Raw genomic sequence first — 24,146 nt, 5'->3', positions numbered from 1 at the left:
CTGCTTCCTACCCACAACACACCAACCCCTAACATACCTCAGATCTTGTTCGCTAGATGACATAAAGTAAGAAATATTAATATAATATTCCTGACAGAAGAGGCCATTATCTGGAGCTCAACATATAGCACAGTGGTGTCCTTATAAACTCTCATTCTTCCAAAACTCCATAATGACAAAGGACGGGGGCTGATGGGTGGGAAGTTGAGGAAGAATGAAAATGGACAACACAGATGGAACGTTATGATAAGTATATAACTTTTTTATCTGATGTTGTCAATTTTCATTCATTCCTCAACTACTGGGACAAAGTCCCCAGCTACCTGAAATCCTGGGTGGACTCTAAGATATTCCTGAGCATGGCTGAACCAAAGGTTGCTCTTCCCCTCAAGACTAGATCTAGTTTGTAATAAGTAATAAAGGTATGAGGATTAGCCCAAGCTGCAGCTGCACAAATATCGTCCATGGAATGCCTAGTAAAAATACTGAAGAAGTTGTCATAGATCTAGTTGAATGGGCTCTTAAATGTTTTGATAATGAGATATCCAATTTATTGTAGACAAAAGATATACAATTAGTAAGCCATCTTGTGAAAGTTACCTTTGTAACAGATTTACCTATTTTGCAGTCCACAAAGAAGATAAAAAGTTGATCCAATTTTATAATTTCTTGTGTTCTGTGTAAGTAGAAATGTAATTGTCTATGAATGTCTAACAAGTGCTACATGTAATCTCCCTTGTTTTCAAATTCTGGAAAGAAGACAGGCAGATTAACTCACCGGTTGACATTGGATTCTGACACCACCTTAAGAAGGACAGATTGGTTTGTAATGTTACCCTATCCCTATGAAAAATGAAGTAGGGAGGTTTAGAGGACAATGCCTGAAATTTTGAAATTCTTCTGGCTGTGGTAATAGCTACTAGAAAGATCGCTTTCCAGGTGAAAAATTAAAGATCACAATTTGCTTTTGGTTCAAAGGGGGCATGAATTAAGACCTGCCACAATATATTCAATTCCCCTGGTGATGTAGGGTCTTCATAAGGTGGTCTGAGTAGAACTGTACGTCTCAAGAAAACCTTACAAAGCTTAGTTTAGGCCAGGGAAGAATTCTCAAATCCAATATGGAAGTTAGAGATTGCTGCCAACTGAACTCTAATGGTTGTGGAGCTAGATCCTTCACTGAAAATTGTTGCCAAAAAATCTAGGACACTTTGTACAGTGGCTGAAAAAGGGTTGATATGTTTCTGATGTGCCCAAAAAACAAATCTCTTCCATCTACTTCTGCAAAAGTTTCCTCATATAAGCTTTATGGGAAGATAAAAGTATATGATGGACAGACAATGAGAACATAGGTTGTCTGGCTATTAACGGAAATGGAGGAGCCATGTTGTCAGCTTTAGGTTTGAGATATCTGGGTGAACCATGCCTGACAGGTGTGACAGGAGGTCTGGAATCGGATCCAGAAGCCAAGGTGGGTAAAGCAGATGAGACCAAAGAAAGGAGAACCAAACCTGTCGAGGCCAGTAAGGTGCAATGAGGATGACTTTCTTCAACCTGACAGCTTTCTGCAGAAATTTGGGAATCAAGGGAGTCGGGGGATAAGCCTAGAGGAGACCAGGGGAGACAGTCATTGAGCAGAGTGTCCAGTGTTCATTCCACCAGAAAGGGGATCAGGGCAAAGAAGCTGATGTACTTGCCATTTAGGGGAGAAGCAAGAAGATCACAGCAAGGCTGGTCCCATTGATGGAAAATCATTTCTGTCACTTTCATGTTGAGAGACCAAGTGTGAGGTAGCATGACCTGCTCAATGTACCTGCTTTCATGTTGGCCTTCCCTGGAATGTGCATTTCTGTCAGAAAGCAGTTGGATGAGATTGTCCATTGCCACACTCTGAGTGCTTCTGGACACAAGGGTTAAGATCTAGTTCTTCCTTGTTTGCTGATGTACTAAACTACTGATATATTGTCTGTTTGAATCATAGCTGTCCCTAAACGGAGAGCTTCCTGAAAGGCCTGCAATGCTAAGAACACTGTTCTCATCTCTAGGACATTGATATGCAAATTGGCATATTTGGGGGACCAATTGCCTTGGACCGGTTACCCCAGGAAGTGCCCTCCCATCAAGGATGTGTCCATGGTCACTATAGTCTTGGGTTGAGGAAGAATGAAAGGATGGCCTTGTAGAACCTGATCTGATGGAATCCAGCACCAGAGGTATTTCTTGCAGGTCTGAGGGATTCTTATTCAGACTGACACTCTTGATAAAGAATTGACCATTGTGTTGGGAGCATCCATTGAAGAATTCTCATTTGAAATCTTGCCAGTGGGACTAAAATGACGGCAGTTGACATTGACCCCAAGGCTTGAAGAATCAACCAGGTACATTGGTACTGTGAACAATTTTCTTGACCTCAAACCTGATTGTCTGTACTCTTGCTAGAGGAGTTGAAGCTGTTATAGATACTGTGTTAAAAAATGTTCCTATAAACTCCAATATTTGAGAAGGTTCTATCTGAGATTTGTTGTAATTTATTGTAATTCCTACAAAGAAGCAGGTTTGGAGTACTTGATTTTTCACTCTTATGAGTAGACGCATGGTCGGGGTGGTGATGATCCAGTCGTCTAGATACAACACCCCCCCCCCCCAGTATCCCTGCAGTCTCAAATGAGCTGCTACCACTGATCTGCATTTGGTGAAGACCCTGGAGGCTGTAGTGAGACCAAAGGGCAGGGCTCTTGACTGGTATGACTGGCTCCCAGCCAGAAGAGTACCTTCTGGACTGACTGTTCATTTTTATGTGACAGTACGCATCTTGAAGGTTTATCAAGCACTTGTCCTTGCCTAAAAAGGCCAAAATAGACCGAAACATGACCATCCGAAACTTTGTGCAAACTGATTTGTTCAAGTTGCTGAGATCCAAAATTGGTCTCCAGTCCTGTTTTCTTTGGCACTAAAAAGAATCTTAAATGAGTTCTGGATTCTGTCTGGGCTGGTGGGGCCTCTTGGATGACTCTTTTTTCTAGCAGTTTTTGTATTTCTAGTACTGTTGTTTTCCTCTGATTTGGTGGAACATCAGCAAACTTGCATGAGGATAAAGGTGGAAGGGAAAGAGGATTTATATAACCACTGGATATGATCCTTTGCGCCAATGTACCTTTTATGATATCTAGCCAGGCTCTCTGGTGCAGGGATAAATGACCCCCAATTGCCTCCAGAGGGGAAAACTGGGCCTCATTTCAGGAGTGCTGATAGGGTCTATCCAAGAAAAAATCTTTAGATACTTGGTTTTGCAGGCCACCTCTGCCACGTGGGAGGTGTCTTCCATTTGAGTTTCCCCCTTTGCCTCTGGAGGAACTGTCTCCACATAGATCTTGGAAAGGACCCTGAGATTTTTTGAACCACATTTTTCATCCACCTCGTTGGTTCCTAGAGAAGGTCCTTTCAGTAGTCGAAAAATGTACTCCCACAGCAGAGAGAGTCTTTCCATCTTTTTCGCACATGGAGAGTGTCCTTCACTTTGGGGCTGAATAAAGAAATTCCGTCAAAGGCAGCATTGATGAAAGAGGACTTAAAGGGCTCCACAAAGTCACACAAGCACATCCAGGCATGCCTCCTAATTGAAATGCCTTCACCCGCTGCCCCTTGAGGTACCCTCAGCTGCATAAGAGATAAGCCTCATGAACAAGTTTGAAATTTACTGTAGGGAGACCAACTGTGAGGCCACAGATGCCTGAATTTGACAGTTCTTTTATCAAATCTGTTTGCAACCTAGTTAAATGTGCCAAACAGTTCAGCAACTTAACAGCAAAGGTTGCTGAAGTGTAGACACACTTCCCAAATCTGTCCAAAGTCCTAGACTCCCTGTTAAGGGGCTGGAGAGTGGAACTTTGTTCTGCAAATTCCTTCTTAGTGGCCACCACCATGACCATGGCATGCGCATGTTCTCCCCTTACTCCAAAGCTCTCTTCCTGCCAGTGTTGCCAGAATGCAATCTGGTGTCTAGGGGATAGGTTCAACCAAGTCAGGCTTCTTCCATGCCCACTTAGAGATCAAATCAATGAAGTCATCAGCAGGCAGAGTAACTCAGGATATAGACAGGCCAGATACCTCTGGAGAATGATTATGAGAGGACCAACCACCCCTTTATTTAAGGATCTCTAGTATGTCTCCAAATGAGATGCCATCGAGTGGTGATCCTGGGAATCCTTCCCCTTCATCGAAATCAGTATCTTCAGTGATAGATTCCTGAGGGGAATCTAAGTGCCTCCTTTTGTACTTTCTCTTTTGAGGTACTTCTTCAGTGGGATGCTCCAGAGAAGTATCAGAAGAGAAGGTGGTAACATGCTGGGTAGCCTGGAGAGGTTGGGCTGGTTGCCCCTGTGGAGTTGAATCTTGAGGCTCAAGGTGGAGAGACACATGAGATCCTGAAGAGAGATCTGAGGGGAGGAGAAACCATCCATCCAGATGAAGCAGAGAACGCTCTCTCGACTATCTCAAAGGCAGAATGTCCAGGGGAAAAAGAAGCCGATGGAGATGAGAAGCCACTCTTCTTTCCTATCGGCTCTGTCTGCCCTGAAGGCATTCCACCTGAGTAACACATTGGAGCTTTGCTGTCCAAAGCCGAGGTTCTGAGGGGCAGAGATGGCTCCAAAAACTTCGGACTCAACTTCAACACCTTGGATCCGACTGGGATGCTATGGCTCCAAGAGTCATCCAGCTCCAAACTTGTCAAAGCCAGAGCACTCTGAGGAAATCCTCAGATCAGAGCTAGACAGTCTCAACAAAATCAAATTCAAGGACTCAGAAATGGACTGTCAGATTGGAGAAGGAGATGATAGTGGAGGGTAGAGCAGACCAAAGGTTCCTTATTCGACGGGGTAGGAGCCGGGAGAACCCCACATCTGTATCTGCCCAAGAGAAATTTCATCATTATCCTGTCCACGTCAGCTTCAGTCAGACTCCTAGAAGAACAAGAGGAGGTTATAGAAGGGCATTTTGAATGCCATCTCTCCAAAAAGGGAGATGGGACCTTAGATGGTGCTGGGTCAATGAATGGTGAATACTGAGTTCTTGGAAGGAACTTTGGATCTGACAAACTCAGATCCAAAGAAGTATTTGGAGATCAGACAGCCAGATTTGATATGGAAGCTTTCAGATCTGATCTATGTTTCTTTTTTGAGGTTCTATCAAAGATGGAATGAAAGAGCCAGACAGTCTAGGTGACTTTTTGAAGCCTCCTTAGAAGTAATTATAGGGTGTTGTGCCCCAATAAATGCTTCCAAAAAGCTGTAGGTAGTAAACCTTTCAAGATTAACTTATTTTTATGATCCATGATAGCTCGTGGGTTGACATTTTTACAGAGAGAACAATCTATGTTTAGGTGATCAGGGCCCAGACAATGCATACATAGTTCATGTGCATCAGATAATGGAAGCTTATTGCCACACTTCTTACACTTTTTAAACCCAAAGGGCCTTTTTCAGACATTGTTGAAAGTAGAATGGAAAAGGAGAATAAAGAATAAGATTTTTTTTTTAGTTAAAAAAGTGGAAATAAGGACAAGGGTGGAAAACTGTACCAACAATGGTACTCATGAGTACACCAAAGGTGCAGTGAGAAAACTTAAAAGGATAAAATGGGAAAAAGGGAAATTATATGAAAATACCAGAAATGGTATATAAAAAAATGATACACTATATTTAATAATAAAAGCAGATAGCAAGAAAAATCAGGGAAATAATCATGTATCTGAAAAAATGCTTGAGAGCTGAGATGACCACATCTATTTCGCGAAAGTGACAAAAGAGATCTGAGGTATGTTTGGGGCTGGTGCATTGGGAGGAGCTCGAGAGCTTTTAGGTGGCCATGAGCTATAGTAATGGCTGAGTTGGATCAGAGGATTGGACCTGGACCCACTAGTTGAGGAATGAAAGAAAACTGGCAACATCAGATCTATATTTTCTTTTCAAAGAGTATAAAATCTCCACACTCAAATAATTTCATTCTTGGTAAAATCATGTTCCGATGTTAAAAACACACAGAGCAGAGTCCTATATAGTAAATAATGTATAAATGATGAAAAATCCAAGTTCTGTAATATTTCCTGTCAAAAAAGAACAATAGAGCAGAGTAACAGCAATAAAGGCAGGTGTGATTAATTTCCGGTTCTGACTGCATGAGACACCCCCTTTTGTTTAATACCACACATACATACCATACTTCTGACAGAAATAATGAATGTTTCCTCAGAAACAGTAAAAAACAAGCATTTGTTAAAGACAGAAACCAAATAAACACTGCTACAAGCAGACATTCCCACAGGAATTACTGCAAAGACTGAACAAAATGCAATAATAGAAGAATTATTTTTAAATAAGCATAAACACAGAAAAAGAAACAAATCTAATAATAAAATGAGAGGAAGAGGGTCCCCAAATGGGGCTTAGCTAAGTAGTAAGCTGGAAAAATCAGCAAAGGGCTCCTGTGAGGTGTCAGAGGACTATCTTCTTTGGGTGGCAGAAAATGACTAAACACTCACTTCCTGTGACAGCGGAGGGCTTCTCTCTCAGGATATAATCATTCAATCACCTGTCACAGGAAGAGAGAGGAAGGGGAATCTGTGCTTTTGTAAACTGGCCAGTACTGGGTTACCTTAGCAGATAATGCCAAAATGCCACTGAGGTAGTGGAAATGAACAGTTATAGTTGGTGTAGAGAGTGTGGGTATGCATTCACTTCAGAATTTTGTTTTAACTGGGCTTATGATAAGTAACAAAGTAGGAAAGCAGTACTTTTTTCAAAAGGAATGTGCTTGAAAAGCAAACTAGTTGTATTTTGATGTATCAAGTTAAACTATGTGTAGATAATTGTGTAGATCAGTGTGTATATTGAACCTAGTCAGCCACTGTAGCTAAATAGCACGTGAGTATAAGTCACTGAGCACATGCGAGATCAGTGCCATTTTGTGTAGTCAGCCAATGTAAATGTAAGTTTGAATGGAGATGCACATGTGAGTGTGTTAAAAGTAATGAATCAGTCAGTAAGCATTTAAAGTTCAAAGTATATGTACAAATTATGGCTCCTGATGTGTGTTTGTATAATGTTGTGTTGTGTCTTTTGGCTTTTCCCGGTTAGGGGTCGCCACAGCGGAACTCCAGTCCGCTAATGATTGGCAGTAGATTTTCACGTGCCGAGTTGCCAGCCCTGATGCACAACCTTCAACGAAGGTACACCCATTCATGCATGTCTCCACACAGAAGATGCTCTAGCTGAGAATCGAACAGGACAGCGTCTAATTGTGAGGTGACAATGCTACCGCAGCACCACCACCGCAATATGTGTGTTTGTATAATAAAAGACTTAAATGCATTCTGTGCCTCAGTGTCTCATTTGAATAGATGAGATATGCAACATGGTATCAGAATGGGATCCGAAGTAGAAGCAGCTCACAAACTATGAGGCACACAGTTAAAAGTGGAGCAATATCCAGGAGTGAACTCGCAAACAGGTTAGTGGTTATTCGAATGTACTTAAATTAGTTTCAAATGATTTTCAGTTGCCAAACATGTGGCATAGTATTCAAAGTGTTCAAAATAATTTTCGAGATATTTGAAATTTCTTAAATAGCAACATAATGATTAAAGTGTTCGAAATAATCTCCGAAGTGTTTAAAATGTACAAAAAGGCTAAAATGTCCAAATTTTTCACAATGCATGACATTTTCACAGTAAGTCTTTTCAATGTGTCTGCAGTATCTGGAGTGCTTGAGATATTTGCAGTGTTAAAACAAAGCATTTTCTGAGAGACTGTTGTGCATTTCAGTGAAATTACAAGTACCAGGTCTACATGTATGTTTAAAAGCAATTTGTTGTTATGGCAGAGGCATTTCGCAGACCTGAACCGCTGGTGTTTGATAATAATTTGCCGAATATTGGCAAGTGTTTGAGCAAGAATATATTTTAATACAGGCTGAATTTTCTAATAAAGACACACATACAAAAGCATTTATACTTCTCAATTTACCTGGTTCAAAAGCCATTGAGCGAAAAGTTCATGTGTGTATGCACCTACCGTGTATGCAGGGGAGGTGGAGAACTATCATATTGTCATACAAGCTGAAAACGTGGGAAGACCCCGAGTGCTTAAAATGTAAATTTAGTGAAATGTGTAACCTTCAAACAAACATCACAATGGAAAGGCATAATTTTTACATAAGAAATTAAAAGCCAGGTGAAACTATTGCAGCATATATTAGCGACTTAAGACATAAAGCAAAAACTTGCAGATTTGGTGATGTAAGAGATGAGTTGATAAAAGACGGTCTTGTATGTCATGTTAATAATGATGCAGTGAGAAAGATTTTGCTTTGAGATAGTGAATTGACATTGAGTAAAGCCATCGAGATTTACCAAATATATGAGATGACAGAAAAGCATACAAATATCCTTACAAATGAAAAAAGCATATTTGCAGTATCTGCTAGTGTGAATGTTGATAGTGTACAACAGAAAGTTAAGATAGAAAAAAATATATAAACCGAAGGGAGACATGCATACCTCATTGCTAACTGTTGCAATTGTGGAGGCAGTCATGAACCTAAATGGGAGAAGTGTTTAGCTTTTGGTCAGCAATGTCACAAATGTAAAAAGTGGAGTCATTTCAAAAGGCTTTGCAAGTCTAAAGTGTTACAGACTTATATTAAAAGAGAGTATCCAAAGAAGCAAGTAAATCATATAGAGACTGTAGCAAACTCTGAGAGCTGTGAACAAGCTTTCTGTGCTGATAGTGTGTCTGTGATCAGTGAAACAGTTAATACAGTGGACTATCAGTTGTCAGCACAGAGTAAAGTATTTTGTACTGTACAAATTAATGGAAAACATGTAGAGCTTAAAGTAGACACTGGAACTTTATGTCAGCACAAAAGATTGCTAGAGTAAAAACTAGTGAGAAACTTGATTCAGCAAAACTAGTTGCTTATGGTGGTGAAGAGATTCAGACTGATGGTGCAGTAGTCCTTTCATATCATTCTGCTGGAAACAGATATGACTTGCAATTTTACATAGTCCAAAGACACATGCAGTCACTGTTGGGCCTCATAGACAGTCTGAGAATGGGACTGGTTTCATTTGATAAAGAGGTTAACCATATAAGTAAGAGTAACAATGATAGTTTTACACAGAATATTTTTAGTAAATATGCTGATATTTTCAAAGATGAGGTTGGTAAACTTTCAGTCACAAATTCCATGAAGTTAAACCATGAAGTAAGTCCAGTTGTCAGACCAGCACGGAAGATTCCAGTAGTAATGCACAGTGAAGTAAAAGCAGAACTAGACAAAATGGTGCATTTAGGGGTCCATACTCCAGTAGAAGAACTGACTGAATGGGTATCCTCCATGGTCATAGCTCATAAGAAAAGCTCAGATGATATTTGAATATGTATTGATCCAAGAGACTTAAAGCACTTAAGCGTCCTCATCATCTGATGTGTAAAGCTGCTCTCATGCCAGATTCCACTGTTTTTTTCAGTCTAAGATGCAAAAAGCTCCTTTAGACAAATTTCACTGGATCATAAATCTTCATTGTTAACTACATTCAGTACACCATTTGGTAGATACAGATTTTTGAGAATGCTGTTTGGAATCAATTTTGTCACTGAAATCTTTCAAAGTACCATGGAACACATTTTTTCCGGTTATCCTTGCACTATTACAGTAAACGACACTATTGCTGGAGGCAATGATGAAAACGAACATGATAGAAATCTCAGGAAAAGTTCTAGACCATGCACGTGAAGTAAGTCTTAAACTGAATCCTCAGAAATGCAAATTCAAGCTGAAAGAAGTTACTTATGTAGGTCATTTGTTTACCAGTACTGGCTTATGATAACACCAGTAAACCCCTTAGACCATTACTACAAGGAGAAGTTGTAAGAATGCACACATGCAAAGGATATGACCGAGTGGGAATGGTGAAGAACATTTGTGAGGAACCGAGATCTTATATTTTACCATCTGAAGGAATGAATTTCAGAACAAATCCAAGACGTGTTACCTGTCTCCGAACCAGTGATGGAGCAGATTGCCTATGCTAATAACTCTAATTCTCAGAGTGACTTGTCAACTGTTCAAATTCAAAAGGACAGTGTGCTTTCTTCAAACCACTTTGATGTAAACCTTGATGTTCCAGTTTTGAAAGAATCCCCAGAGACTGTCCCTGTTTCTCAACCCAGTCAGAATTTCTGTGTAAAAAGCGACACCACCAAAAAACTGAAAAAAACCAAAGAAGAGCCGGAAAACTGTGTTCAATGACAAATTTCAATCAAATATGAGCTAACGAAAAATACTGGTGTGTGCACAGTCCCAAAATCTTGTTAATCCACAATATCAAAACCAAGATGCAAAAAAGTCAGTGTTGAGAAGTCAGAATTACTTTAATAGACCAAAAGCCATATGGTTTTTGGTCTATTAAAGTAATTCCGACTTCTCAACACTGACTTTTTTGCATCTTGGTCTTGATATTGTGGATTAACAAGATTTTGGGACTGTGTACACACCAGTATTTTTCGTTAGCTCATATTTGATTGAAATTTGTCATTGAACACAGTTTTCCGGCTCTTCTTTGTTTTTTTTCAGAATTTCTGTGTAACTAAGTCGGGTAGAATTTCCGAACCGAATCCTAAATACGTGGAGGCTTGGACTTGAAGTCAATTTTGTTTTCTTGAAATGTTGAAATAATATCTAACTGTTAAACACATCTTTGTTCTCATATTTGCAATGTAGAACAAAATTAAGGAGGGAGGATGTAGATCAGTGTGTATATTGAACATTGTTAGCCACTGTAGCTAGATAGCACTTGCATATAAGTTACTGAGCACATGAGAGATCAGTGCCATTTTGTGTAGTTAGCCAGTGTGAATGTAAGCTTGAATGGAGATGCACATGTAAGTGTGTTAGAAGTAATGAGTCAGTCAGTAAGCATATGAAGTTCGAAATATATGTACAAACTACAGCTCCTGATGTATGTTTGTATAATAAACTACTTTAATACATTCTGTGCCTCAGTGTCTCATTTGAATACACGAGACATGTGACAAAGGAAAATAAACTGCAATAAAGTAAAAAAGAAGCTACACTGTACTTGCCTTTTCAGTAAAATGTAACAAATTAAAGAAAATTAGTAAAATGATATATAAATGCAGGATAAACTCATTCTCATCAAACTCAACAAAAAATATAGAGGACAAATAAAGTCTATCAAAGTCAAATTTGAGGTGAATTTGACCTCCCAGGCCAAGGACAACCACAAGGCATTCTTTAGCTTTGTCCACAACCTCAAAGGCAGTTTACAATTGCGTGGAGAGCTCATTGTTAATGGAGCCACCTTTACTGATCCAAAAAATATTCAAACCTACTGGCTGACAAATTCAGCTTCAACTTTACCCTTCTCTCCCCCAACCTTCCCTCAGGAAATACCATTGAATATAACTCTCCCTACTACTACTATCACTAGGGAACAGGTCTTTAATGTTAAGGCCAAGAACACTAAGTCATCAATGGACCCAGACAATATCCCAGGATGCCTTCTAAATAGCATGAAATATGACCCATCGGGCCTACTGGAATTGTTATTTAACTATAGACATTCAAACAGACTCCATGCCTCATGAATGAAGAACAGCAACATTCATCCCTCTGCACAAAGGAGAGCAATTTACAGACCCTAGAAAATACAGACCTATAGTCTCATTTGTTTCATATATAAAGCCATGAAAAGAATTAACGTGGAAATGCTCAATAATGACACAGGAAACCTCCAAACACTGGGCCCAATCCAATTTGGTTTCATAAAAGGCAGGTTATGCCTACACAACCTGGTGGACTTCTTTGAGAAGGTCACCAAAGAAATGGATGAAGGCAAAATAGTTCACTCTGCCCACCTTCACCTGGCTAGGGCATTGAAAACAATACCCCACTTAGACATTATTGACAAACTCAAGAGGTTACGTACAAATCTTAGGGTTTTAAAATTAAGGTCAGCAAAGTTATAAACTTGGGTATGCTAATTTAATTGTATGATATTTTTTATATTAATTTTATTATTTAGACTGTTATATAGATATGTAACATAAGGTATTAAGCTAAGGATAACATTACATATTGTATATTTTATATGTATTTTTAACTTTGTATATATTTATTACAGCTTGTATTCCTTATTTAATGTTTTTTTTTTGGATGATGATACTTTAAGATGTTTTAATTAAGTTGGTAATTATCCATTTAACTATTTGATTGGATGAGATGATATAAAAGGACTTTTTAAAACTGTATATATTCAGTTCTGAAGAAATTCTGATACGAAGGAAAGCACTTAACTGTTCAATTAAAGTATAATTTAGTCAATTGTCGGATGCTGTGGTGTTTTATTCAAGTATTCTACCACAGGCATTGTTTTTGGGATTACTGGTTGTTTTTCTTTGCCTCAGCCGCTTCTGTTGCAATTTTCATGGTTGACAAATCTTAGGTCACCTGGTAAACAGCCAGCTGGCTCACAGATAGGAACTTGGAAGTTAGAATTGGGGAGTCCACCTCTACAAAGAGGCTAGTCACAAAAAGAGTCCCTGAGGGATCAGTCATGTAACCGCTCCTTTTTGGCATGTACTTCTCTGAAGTCAAGGCCAATGTCAATGGCCCCTAGCTGACTAAATTTGCAGATGTTTGCAAATTAGGAGCTGTTATTGAATCCCCAACTGACACACCTGTTCTTCAGGAAAGGTTGACACAGACAAGCAACTGGTATCAGAGCCATGGACTAAAATTAAATGCCAAGAAATGCATAACAGTACCCTTCAAGAAGTCATCCACCCCTGTTAAATCATATTGACATCACACGCCTAAGAGTTGACCCAGTAGTCAGGGACCTGGGGACACACATAGACAGCAATCTAGTCTTTGATCATCATGTTTCTACAGTAGTGAGGAAATCATTCTAAGATGTGCAACTTATAAACAAAGGTATGGCATCTAGGTCATTATTCCACAATATTCAGCACTCATCAGACCTACTATTGAGTACATTGTCCCCTTTGATATGTACTTAACCAGGCATATCCAACAACTGGAATGTCTACAGAGGTTCCTCACTAAAAGAAAAAGAATACAGGGAGTAAGTAACATGTTCTATGCAGACCACCTCAAGGCCCTATCCCTGCATTCTGTCTCCCACAGGCTGTTGAGGGGAGATCTATGACTTCTTTTTTTTTTTTTTTTTGTTAAGAAATATCTTTATTAAATTATCGGTACTTACATATTATCGCAACCAGATTTTTGCGGTTGCTACTTTTGCATATTTCTGCACAAACGAGACCATGAAACACTGTAAGGTGGTGCTGTGAGTCAGTTTGGCTATGGACTAACTTTGCATTACCTTCTGGAAGACAAAACATTTGAGAAAACCCTCTTCCTGTTTTCAGCTTGCATTACAGATGCACGCTTGAATTGTCATGCCTGCTGCCATTCTGACGAATGGATTTCTTGTGTGTCTAGAAGGAATCCTTCAGAGAAGACAAACATAAACACAGTAGAGATGGTTTTGCTCCCTTTTTTTTGGGAGGGGGGCAATTCAGAAAGCTATATTCAAGTGAAAATTAAAAAGCTGCTACCAGCCACAAAGTACAGTAAGAAGAGCACTGTCCGGCAGTAGCACGTATTTGGAAGTGCACTTAGTACCTGTAATAAAGAGATGATTTTGAGTTTCTGTCTCTATTTCTAAACTATGTCCAGTGCTTCACAAACAGGGACACTGTTACTGAAAGCATTCACTGCAGTTTATGTAAATCAGCAGTTAACCTAACCTAAGAAAGGCAGCAATCCTTGACCTTGAGAGATTTACAGTCTCCTAATGTCGCAGGATGTATTTGATAATTTGCTTTTCCAGTAGCTGATATCGTCTTTTGAAATGCAGGTACTGCAAAGCAGAGCGCAACTGTGGAGTTACAGGAGCACAGAGGTACAGACTCGCACCCTTTCTCCTCTTCCTGGCTCATACCCGCAGTGATAGAGTAATGTTTTCTTCCTTACAGATCCCTTCTTAGCTGAAGCAACCTGTTTCCGCACACACATACCGAATTATAGCAGTGCGGAAATCTGGTTGCGATAAAACATAAGTACCAAATTATCATATATGAAATAGGCAATCCCACATTTATATAAATGAAAATAAACCATATTGACATAATTTTAGTTGCAAACATTATACATCACTTATAATCTATTCTGTCATTGTCAGTCAAACATTACATAGCTCGTTCAAATCCTGCCTTCTTTTAAACTTCATTCTTCATCTGCGTGTATTGCTTGCACAATTCCCATTTTTTTTCTATGTAATTTGCTCCTACCCTTTTCTAAAGATGACAATTCCAATTGTTTTATCTCTGTTACTATATTCACTACTTCTAGTACAGTTGGTTTAGACTTTGATTTCCATTTTCTAGTAATTACTTTTTTGGCAGCCACCATAATTAGACCCGGCAAGGCCTTACCATGTCTAGGCAATTCTGATTCTGTATCATACAGTAGCTCAAAAAAATTATTTCCTTAGTTACACTAATTTGCTCACCCAGTATCTCTGACAGAGTAGTCTGCAGGGAATCTTTAAAGTCTGCCAACTCAATGCACTCCCAGAAATGTTCATAATAACCTTTTTCTTTCCCATCACACCTCCAACTTTACTGTCTACCTGAGGAAAAATTCTTTGGAGTCTACTTGGGGTGTAAAAATGCCTATATAAATACTTTCAAGCAAAATCTTAAATCTTCTAGACTTTGCTACATGTTGGAGAGACATACATGTATTCCCCATTGTTTCTTTGTGAACGGTTTATACAATATCTCTTCTCAGTCGTTTCCAACCTCCAGTGATTGATCCTTATAGTTATCATGCAATATTTTTGCGTGCTCTTAATTATTACTTTTTTAACAGCTCTTCTGTTCTAAATTCTACTAAAAACTCCACCAGTGCTGGTCTTTTGCTTGGAATTCCTCTATTTCTTTCTCTTTGCCTATATTCTGATATCAATCCTTGATAGGGAAAGCAATCTCTAATCTGAAGTCCAAATAAATTCTTGGCCTTTTCCCATTCTATTATCTTTCCAAGATCTATGACTTCTTATTCATTCCCTCTGGCTTTAAATATTGATGGAAGCAAAATCAAATACATGACTCACTGGTTTATATAAAATGGATGTTAACTTGAAATCAAATTCAAGAGATTTCAGAGTAGTTTTTCATACTTATATATGTCACAAGGTTGCTCATGACGGAATGCTCTAATATTTGGATTTTCCATACTGTATACTTTACCTTTTCACTCTCACTGTCCAAAGCAGAAGTAGCCTCATCTAACAACAGTATCTTGGGTTGCCGGATTATCGCTCTTGCAATAGCTATTCGCTGCTTCTGACCACCAGAGAGCTGAGCTCCCTTAGCACCAACCCGAGTGTTATATTTCTGTAAGGGAAAAAAATATATATTTTTAAAAAAGCCTGCAATTAAATATTTGCATATGGACAACATTTGTTTCTTTTTAAATCAAAAATGAATACAAAAAAAGGAGCACATATATGCTCAATAGTAAGCGATATATAATTCATTTAACTAAATATTAAGATGTGACATCTGCAGCTCAACGTTTGTAATGTGTTGCTGTATTGTTTAAACCATACAAATAATTTACAGCAACCAGTTTCAAAAGATGATGAGGGGTAACACTCTGTAATCATCTGCATGATGATCGTTACCTTTTTTGGTTTCATCTCTTACAGCCTCAACTTCAGTTCTCCGAGCTGTTAAAATCGTGTTCACCAAAAGCACATAATAGTACCAGAAAATGCATATTTTCAACAGAAGTACTGCACCAGATGAGAAGCTGATGCAAACCCACCTTTCAGTTTTCTTTACTTATGTCTCTCTCTCCCTCTCTCGTGCTTCAATGGTGTCCTGGTTTACTGAGCAGTATTTTTGGTTTCTTTCATTACTAGTTCACTTCTTACTAGACTATCAAAACTCTGAATTCTCCAACCAACCAGTGGGTGTCTACTGTCTGGAAGGACTTAACATTTTCCTTGTAGAGGACCATGACAAAGCAGAGGGTAAGGTAGACTATGTAGGTGTACTGTAGTCTTCTGTTTTTTGGATAACAAAGCATTACATCCCCTTCCTTTTCTCAAAACATGAACATGTAATTACACCAGTAAGCGGACATGTATGTTCCATGTGTGTGTAAGTCTTCAAACATCTATGCATGTGATTCTGATTCTTCCTAATGCATTGCTTATCAGAAGGCATGCTATACTTGGTTCTCATCTACTGCTAAGAGTTAACTGCTGGTGACGTTTGCTCAACCTTTCCTCCTTTCTGACCATATAATGCCAAAAACACTAATCACACTTGGGTTTCTACTCCATAAATAACTGCACTGTTACAGTGTGTCTGACTTCTACCCTCTAAATGTATAGGAACAGTATGCTTATCACATATTTCTCTTTGAATTATACACTGAAATTCTATGAATTATAGTAACTGTGACATGGGAAAAAACACAGTGACATAGCTAACTAGTACAGTGGAACTTTGTGGTACATCTCTCATATCTTTATATATATATATATATATATATATATATATATATATATATATATATACACACATACATACACACACACACACACACATATATATATATATGTATATATATATATATATATATATATATATATATATATATATATATATATATATATATATACATATCAAGAGAGAGACTGAGGGAGGGATGTATATAAGCTACCATTCTTTCTACTCTGAAGCCTACTGCACAACCTGGTACATGCAATGTCAAATAAAATGTGTATGAATTTGAGGGAACTGTTTTGTTTTTTTTTTTTTGTTTTTTATTTTTCCAGACAATGGAATAACAAATCTTGCTTGGTGTATTTCAGAGAGCATAATATAGGGAAAACAGCTGACTTTCTCAGCTCACTAAGTTAAAAAAGTTTATACACACTATACAGTATCACAAAAACCTTGAAAAGTACATTTTATTTTAACCCCACTTCCTTCAAATGTTTGCCTGATAATTTCCTCAGTCATATTTCTTTGATTTGACAAATAAGGCACATAATTAAGTTAAGCTATGAAGAATAAAAGCTGTGTTGCATCTACTAAATTAAAATGTCTGAATTGTAGGTGACATGATGTATGAGGAGACTAAGGGTTTTGTCCAGTGGTGGAGGGTGACAAATATTACTGAAAAATGCTATGTTCAGCTTAATTCTCTGAATATGTCATATATGGTATTCAAAAATGACTCCCACCTACTGACACTACCCCAGTTAAAAAAGTGGGGTGAGGAGTAAGCAGTGTTTGAAAATAAAGATACTGGAAAATGGTGTAAGAAAAAAAATGTGTTCAGTGTATGACCAATTTACAGGAATGTCTCCAGGAATAGATGGTATTCCTGTGGAAGTTTGGAAGCTAAGGGGGAATAAAGTGATAAAGATCATGAATGTTTTGTTTGACAGTATTTTAAAAGAAGGAGAAGCACCAGCATCTTGGAAGAAGGTGGTGATAGCTGTAATACCGCAAGATAGTAAAGATCAATCAGATTCAACTTCCTATATGCCCATTTCAATACTAAGCCATGATCATAAAGTGTTTATGTCTGTAATGGCTAAAAGAATGGTAAATGTGATGCCAAAATTGATAGATATGGAGCTATGTGGTTTTGTGGAGGGGAAACAAACATTTGACATTAAAAGAGCAATGATGATTCAGAAAGAAACAGAATGAAAGAAAATACCACTGTTGGTGGGTCTTGATGCAGAGAAAGCATTTGACAGAGTAAGCTGGGATTTTATGATTAGGGCAAATGAAGCATGCAATCCCTGATAAAATTATAAGGTTGATTAGGAGGATATATGAGAGAATGGAGGCAAAAACTAAAGTGGGGGGGTTCCTCTCTGGTAAGTTCTGTTTGAGCAGAGAAACCAGGCAGCAGTGCCCTCTTTTCCTTTTGTTACTTGTGCTACATTAAGAACAACTGGCAAAATAAATAAATAAATAAATAAAGGACTCAGAAATTCAAAGATATAATTGATATGGTAGTCAAGAAAAGTTGGCTTTATTTGCAGATATTACTTTATACCTGATAAAATCAGAAAAGCCTATTTCAGTGTTGTGGAACATTCTGAGACAGTTTCAAGTCTTTTCAGTATACAAAATTAATGAAGTTAAAACAAAGGCAGTAGTTGTAAACTATGTACTGACACACAAACTAGTTCAGCAATAGAATTACTTAGGAGCATGGATTAAAAAAAGAGATTGTGTTATGGCAGTTAAGGATATGTGGGAAAAGACTAAACAAATGATAATACAAAAAGTGAGTAATTGGAAGATCTGTTTTATGGAAATGGATAGCAAGATGCAAGCAGTGTCAATGTCTTTAATCCCTTTAGTTTTATACAAATGTCTGGCATACTTGTTCCCAGTTCATGTTATGAAAAACATGCGTATTTGTTGTATTCAAAAACTTAAAAATATCATCTTCACAGGTTTTTATAAAAGTTTGAACCACTTGACTGACTGGGGAGTTAAATGTACTCAGTTGCCTAAGAGTACAGTCCCTGGGAACAGACTCTGCACCATAAATACATTTCAATTCAACATTTCTGGCAAACATTCTCAAATCTAACATACAGTCACTAAAACTTGACCCTGTACTTGGAATGAATGTAAGTCCTTTGCTCAAAACATAATTTCCAGCATCAGATAAAAATCTAATCAGAAATATTATATACATTATAGTCTCTATTGCCATTGGTAGTCACATGGATGTTTTTCGCCTATTTGCATTGTGATTCAGCGAACGACCTCTGTTCAAGTTCTCTTTCTTCTTCACAGGTACAGGTAAAACGTGAAAAGAGGAGCTCATGGTTTTTGGTTGAGCACATTAGTACTATTTAACACCATCTGTGTGGTGTTAGAAGCCCCTTGTGGCATTGTCTGCTGCTGGTTAGTCACCTCCACAGTAGAGTCTTGCCTAGGTGTTGTGTCACCATTCAATGATGTCATCACTTCCATCCTGATCCCTATATCAGCTCCATTGCCTCTTGCACCTGAATTTAAGGTGGAATGTTCATTAACCTGCCAATTAGATGTCACAGAAGGCTGATTCTGTGGAGGGACATCCCTTGGCCATGTGAAAATATGCCCCTGCACAAAATCCTTGCAGTCTCTTGAAAGTTGTTTCATTTTAACATGTTGCAGTTTGGAGTCATAAGCTGTCACAGCACAATACAGGTCACTGAGCTTAACCTGATGGTATTCCTCCTTAAATCGCAATTCTATCTGTTTCTGCTGTGATTCAATTGAAATCACTGGTTCTTTCTCCATAGGTAAGAAGAAATCTATCAGTAATTTCAAGAGGCAATGGAGCTGATATAGGGATCAGGATGGAAGTGATGACATCATCAAACGTAGACATGGCACCTAGGCAAGGCTCTACTGTGGAGGTGACTAACCAGCAGCAGACAATGCCCCAAGGGACTTCTAAAACCACACAGATGGTGTTAAATAGTACTATTGTGCTGGAAGCATGACCAAAAATCATGAGCTCCTCTTTTCATGTTTTACCTGTACCTGTGAAGAAGAAAGAGAACTTGAACAGAAGTAGTTCGCTGAATCGTAAAGCAAAGAGGCAAAAAACATCCATGTGACTGCCAATGGCAATAAAGACTGTAATGTATATAATATTTCTGATTACATTTTATCTGATGCTGAAAATTATATTTTGAGCAAGGGACTTGACTTACCTTTATTCCAAGTATAGGGTCAAGTTTTAGTGACTGTATGTTAGATTTGAGAATGTTTGCCAGAAATGTTGAATTGAAACATATTTATGGTGCAGAATCTGTTTCCAGGGACTGCACTCTTAGGCAACTGAGTACATTTAACCCCCAGTCAGTCAAGTGGTTGAAACATTTATAAAAACCTGTGAAGATGATATTTTTAAGTTTTTGAATACAAAAAATAAGCATGTTTTTCATAACATGAACTAGGAACAATGCCAAGCATTAAGGACACTTATAGCGAATAAGAATATCATAATAAAACCTGGTGACAAGAGAGGGGCAGTTGTAGTCATGAACAGTGAATTCTATCATAACAGTGTTCTTATGTTGTTAAGGGACTCAGATACTTATCAATAGTTAACATCAGTTGATATCAATAGGATTATTGGTAGAGTTAAGCATGAGTTTTCCAATTTAAAGTTAAGCAACCGTATTAATGAAGACACTTTTAAGTTTATATTGATTGAACATTCTGTTGTTCCATTGTTCAAAGCTTTACCAAAAATACACAAAGATCCCAGGAACCCACCATTACGTCCAAATGTATCTGGAATGGGGTGGGCTACTGAACATGCTTCCATATGGCTACAGACTCATTTAAGGAAGTGTTTGGTTTCTGTACCTAGAATATTAAAGGATACAGCCCATTTTTTTGCAATCTTTACACAATCACTTAGGTCCCAATGCTGACTGCATGGATTATCTGTTAGTAACCCTGGATATAAACAGTTTGTTCACAGTAATCACAAAAGAATATGGCTTGATCGCCATTCAGGCTTTTTTGCATCAAGTACAAATCTTGACTCAAACTGATATTGACAGTGTATGTTTATTGTTAGATTGTGTGTTGAGCAATAATATTTTCATGTATCATAATCACTTCTATTGTCAGAGCAGGGGTGTGGCCATGGGCACCCCCTGCACAAATTCATATGCCAACATAGTGTTGGCATATTGGAAGGATCAAGCAATATTTAAGGCAAATCATTTATGGAGGTGGGTACCTGAGTTACTATGTCAGTTTTGTGGACTATGTCTTCCTGCTTTGAACAGAGACACAGGAACAGCTCTATGAGTTTGCTACCTAACTGGAAAGCACCACTGATTTCTTGAGGTTTAGTATTTCACTCTTGGAAACAACTATAGATTTCTTAGATGTCCGGGTGATGAAAAACACAGAGAAATGGATTGAGACTGTTATATAGGAAGGAATGCTGGAGAAATACTCTCCTAGCTTATGATAGTATGCACCCTAGATATACATTTAACAATATTGCTCGGGGACAATTTTTTCGAACATCTAGGTTATGTACCAATGATGAGACAAATATAGAGGTCTGCAGAATTGATGGTGAACTTAAAAGCAAGGGGGTATAACCAAAATATAATACAGAGGGAATTTAATAAAAGCAAAGAAGAGAGTTTTCTGGAAATGTACACGTGCATGACAGGGAGACTGGTGCAAGCAGGCAGCCCCTACGAGTTACCTTGAATTACAGTAATAATGTGGGAGGCATATGTGACATTATTCTTCAAAACTGGAAACTCTTGTTAACAAATGATAGAGTGAAGGCATTAATAACTTAGGAACCCACATTTTGTTTCAAACATAGTAAGAATTTAAAGGATTTGCTTTATACAGACCAACAGGGGATTAGGAAACCTGTCATGGGGCGACAAGGGATGTTCCCCTGTAGACATTGCAAAGCTTGCCAATATATTAGACATAACAACACATTTATCCATCCACTGTCTGAAAAGAGCTATTCACTGAAACAATATGCTGACTGTTTAACTAGCAATATTATATACTCGGCTGTCTGTATGCAATGTTATTCATTTTATGTTGGCAAAACGAACTGTAGATTGAAAGGCAGGGTGTTACAACATATGTCAGCCATACATACAGCCAATACACATAATGCACTGTATCAGCATGTAAAGCAGTACCCTGGGGCATGTATTTTCTTTTATGGATTTGCAGATTATTCATCCAACCAGGAGGGGGGTGATTTAAGAAATATAACAGAATGTAGTGAAACTAGATGGATAATCAGTCTGGGTGCTGATAGTGCACCTAGCCTGAATGGTGTTATTCCTATTAAGCCTTTTTTTTTAATGAAGAGGGCTTTTTATTGAGTCTTTGGCTATTATTTATTTTAAAAGGAGTTCATAACTTTTGTATGATGTCTGAAGAAGGTTGTTTTTAAAACCTGAAAGCGCTAACCTACTGCATTTTATTAAACTACTGTTTTTTATCAGCCTGGTGGTCCAGACCATCTGTTTTTGCTGTTGGAATTTGCTGTGAAGCTGGACCTTAAGTATGAAGTCTACAATTGTGTTTTTTGGAAGTTTGTAAGTACTGTTAGCATTGTTTTACCAATACCTAATCTGAATATGTGATAGACAGGTACGCACAGTGGTGTATTTCTCTCCCTACAGCTGACAAGGAGAGAGCTCACAACCTAGAGACCCATGCAGGGCACCTGGCCAGGATGCACCGTGAGTGCGGTGAGTACAGATGTATCTTGCAGTCTATAGTCATATAAGCAAGAAAGAGTAAATTATTAATCGCCATTAGGTATATACAGTTTTGATTGTATTGCAATGAATGTGGTCAGAGACCTAGAGTGAAATAAGTGAGCACTGCCAAGTATAGTGCAATAAAGATGAAACTATGACATCTGATACTGTTAAATAAATAAAGTTTCTATTGCAATAAATGTGGATTTATGGCTCTAGTGCAACACCTGTATTATATGAACTGTTCTGCAATAAAGACTTGAAAATATACCAATAACTGCATAAAGTCACCCCTAATAAAGCTGTGTTGTGCAATATGTGTGTATTTTGGTCTGTTGTTCATGAAATTAAGTATTACATCTACTCTGAACTAAAAACACAAAGAACACCACTAAGTGACTCAAAGGTAGCTAAGAAAGAATGTTCTTCTAAACTGCAGATTTAGAGCTGTACTACAAGACATATGCATTATGATATTTGTTCTGTACTAAGATCTGAAGCAATACCAGGAACACCCAAGGCATATTTTGTATGTCAGGATTTTCTTGTTTTAACCATTGAATTTCAGCTATATGCATGCCTGCTCTGAGGTACGGTGCTGCGGGCAAGTATGAAACTGCAATAGCTGAAGATTGCAAATATACCATCTGCAACTGTATATGGGTCAAGTCGCCAACCCAGCACTCTGATATGGTTTGTACAAGTCACAGATATTTCCACCTACTGGGGTTTTATTGTGTACACCTGCATTCTAGATATTAATGTACAGTTTACCTAGTATCTCTGTCATGCATGAATCTCATGCATGTGTGTTCAAGTGTCACTGCAGTCTTGTATAAAACTTTACTTCTATTACAAGATCATATTTTGTTAGTAGCTGAGCTCTAGGCAAATATCAGTCAATGTGCAGCAGTGGCTCAGAAGCTCAGTTTGATAAATGCTATGTCTGATGTACATTTTGTCACACACAGACCAGGGTTCGACAACAGCAACAAGTACTAGTAAATATTATTTAATCAGTTATGTATTGTTAACATATGTTCTCACCACAGGAATTACAGGTAAATTTGTGCAGCAGCCAGTATTATGGGTTAATAATTTGTGTGTTCAGATGTAACAGAGTGTTAACTGTATTGCTCAGGAATGTGATAAGACTTCAGAAAATAAAGGCAACAAGTACAATACTAATAAAGTTAATACAATAAATAAAATGTGTAATCTTGGTATGGCTGTTTGTCTGGTGTGTCTGTGAATGTCTGCTGATGGTCTAACCTCATGCCTGCCAAGGATGTCATGATAGTCATATATCTCTGTACTGTGCACGATACATATCTCTCAGGTGTCACACTGTCACAGACTGTGTTCACTGTTGCCTAATCCCTTTGTCACAGATCTATCATCGACATGATTATGTCAATTGTAAAGTCACACTACATCAGTCTGCAGTACACCTTGGTACTCAAATAGGTTCCCGTGACATGTAAAAGTCATCTGTAGTTGTGTACCTGTAGGTGTTACAGCTTGGCACATACTGTCCAATATGGACAGCTTGAGAGGTATGTACATGCTACAACAGCTGTAGAGGACTGTTATACATAAAGGAAGGGCAGACCTGTAGAGTATATAACAGTACTGTTGCAAACTATATAGCCTATACTGGTGTTAATGGACTGTATTTCTCTCTCCACTGCCCCTGATCTTCATTATTTTATTACTG

The 24,146-nt window shown here is 38.1% G+C and overlaps 1 protein-coding gene across 1 annotated transcript in view; it reads right to left on the bottom strand.

The window, feature by feature from the left end:
- The window catches only part of LOC122796810 (ATP-dependent translocase ABCB1-like), a 1,504,949-nt gene that overhangs the window by 9,290 nt on the left and 1,471,513 nt on the right, over positions 1-24,146 (bottom strand). Inside the window, exon 26 of the mRNA XM_044065546.1 lies at positions 15,360-15,506. Within this exon, the coding sequence (XP_043921481.1) occupies positions 15,360-15,506 (147 nt within the window). The remainder of the gene's footprint in view (positions 1-15,359; positions 15,507-24,146) is intronic.

Source organism: Protopterus annectens, chromosome 3.part0 (genome assembly GCF_019279795.1).
Source record: "Protopterus annectens isolate FY-2018-M chromosome 3.part0, PAN1.0, whole genome shotgun sequence".
Taxonomy (NCBI): Eukaryota; Metazoa; Chordata; order Ceratodontiformes; family Protopteridae; genus Protopterus; species Protopterus annectens.
The sequence above is the reverse complement of the archived record's forward strand: the minus strand, read 5'-3'. Positions and strand labels throughout refer to the sequence as shown.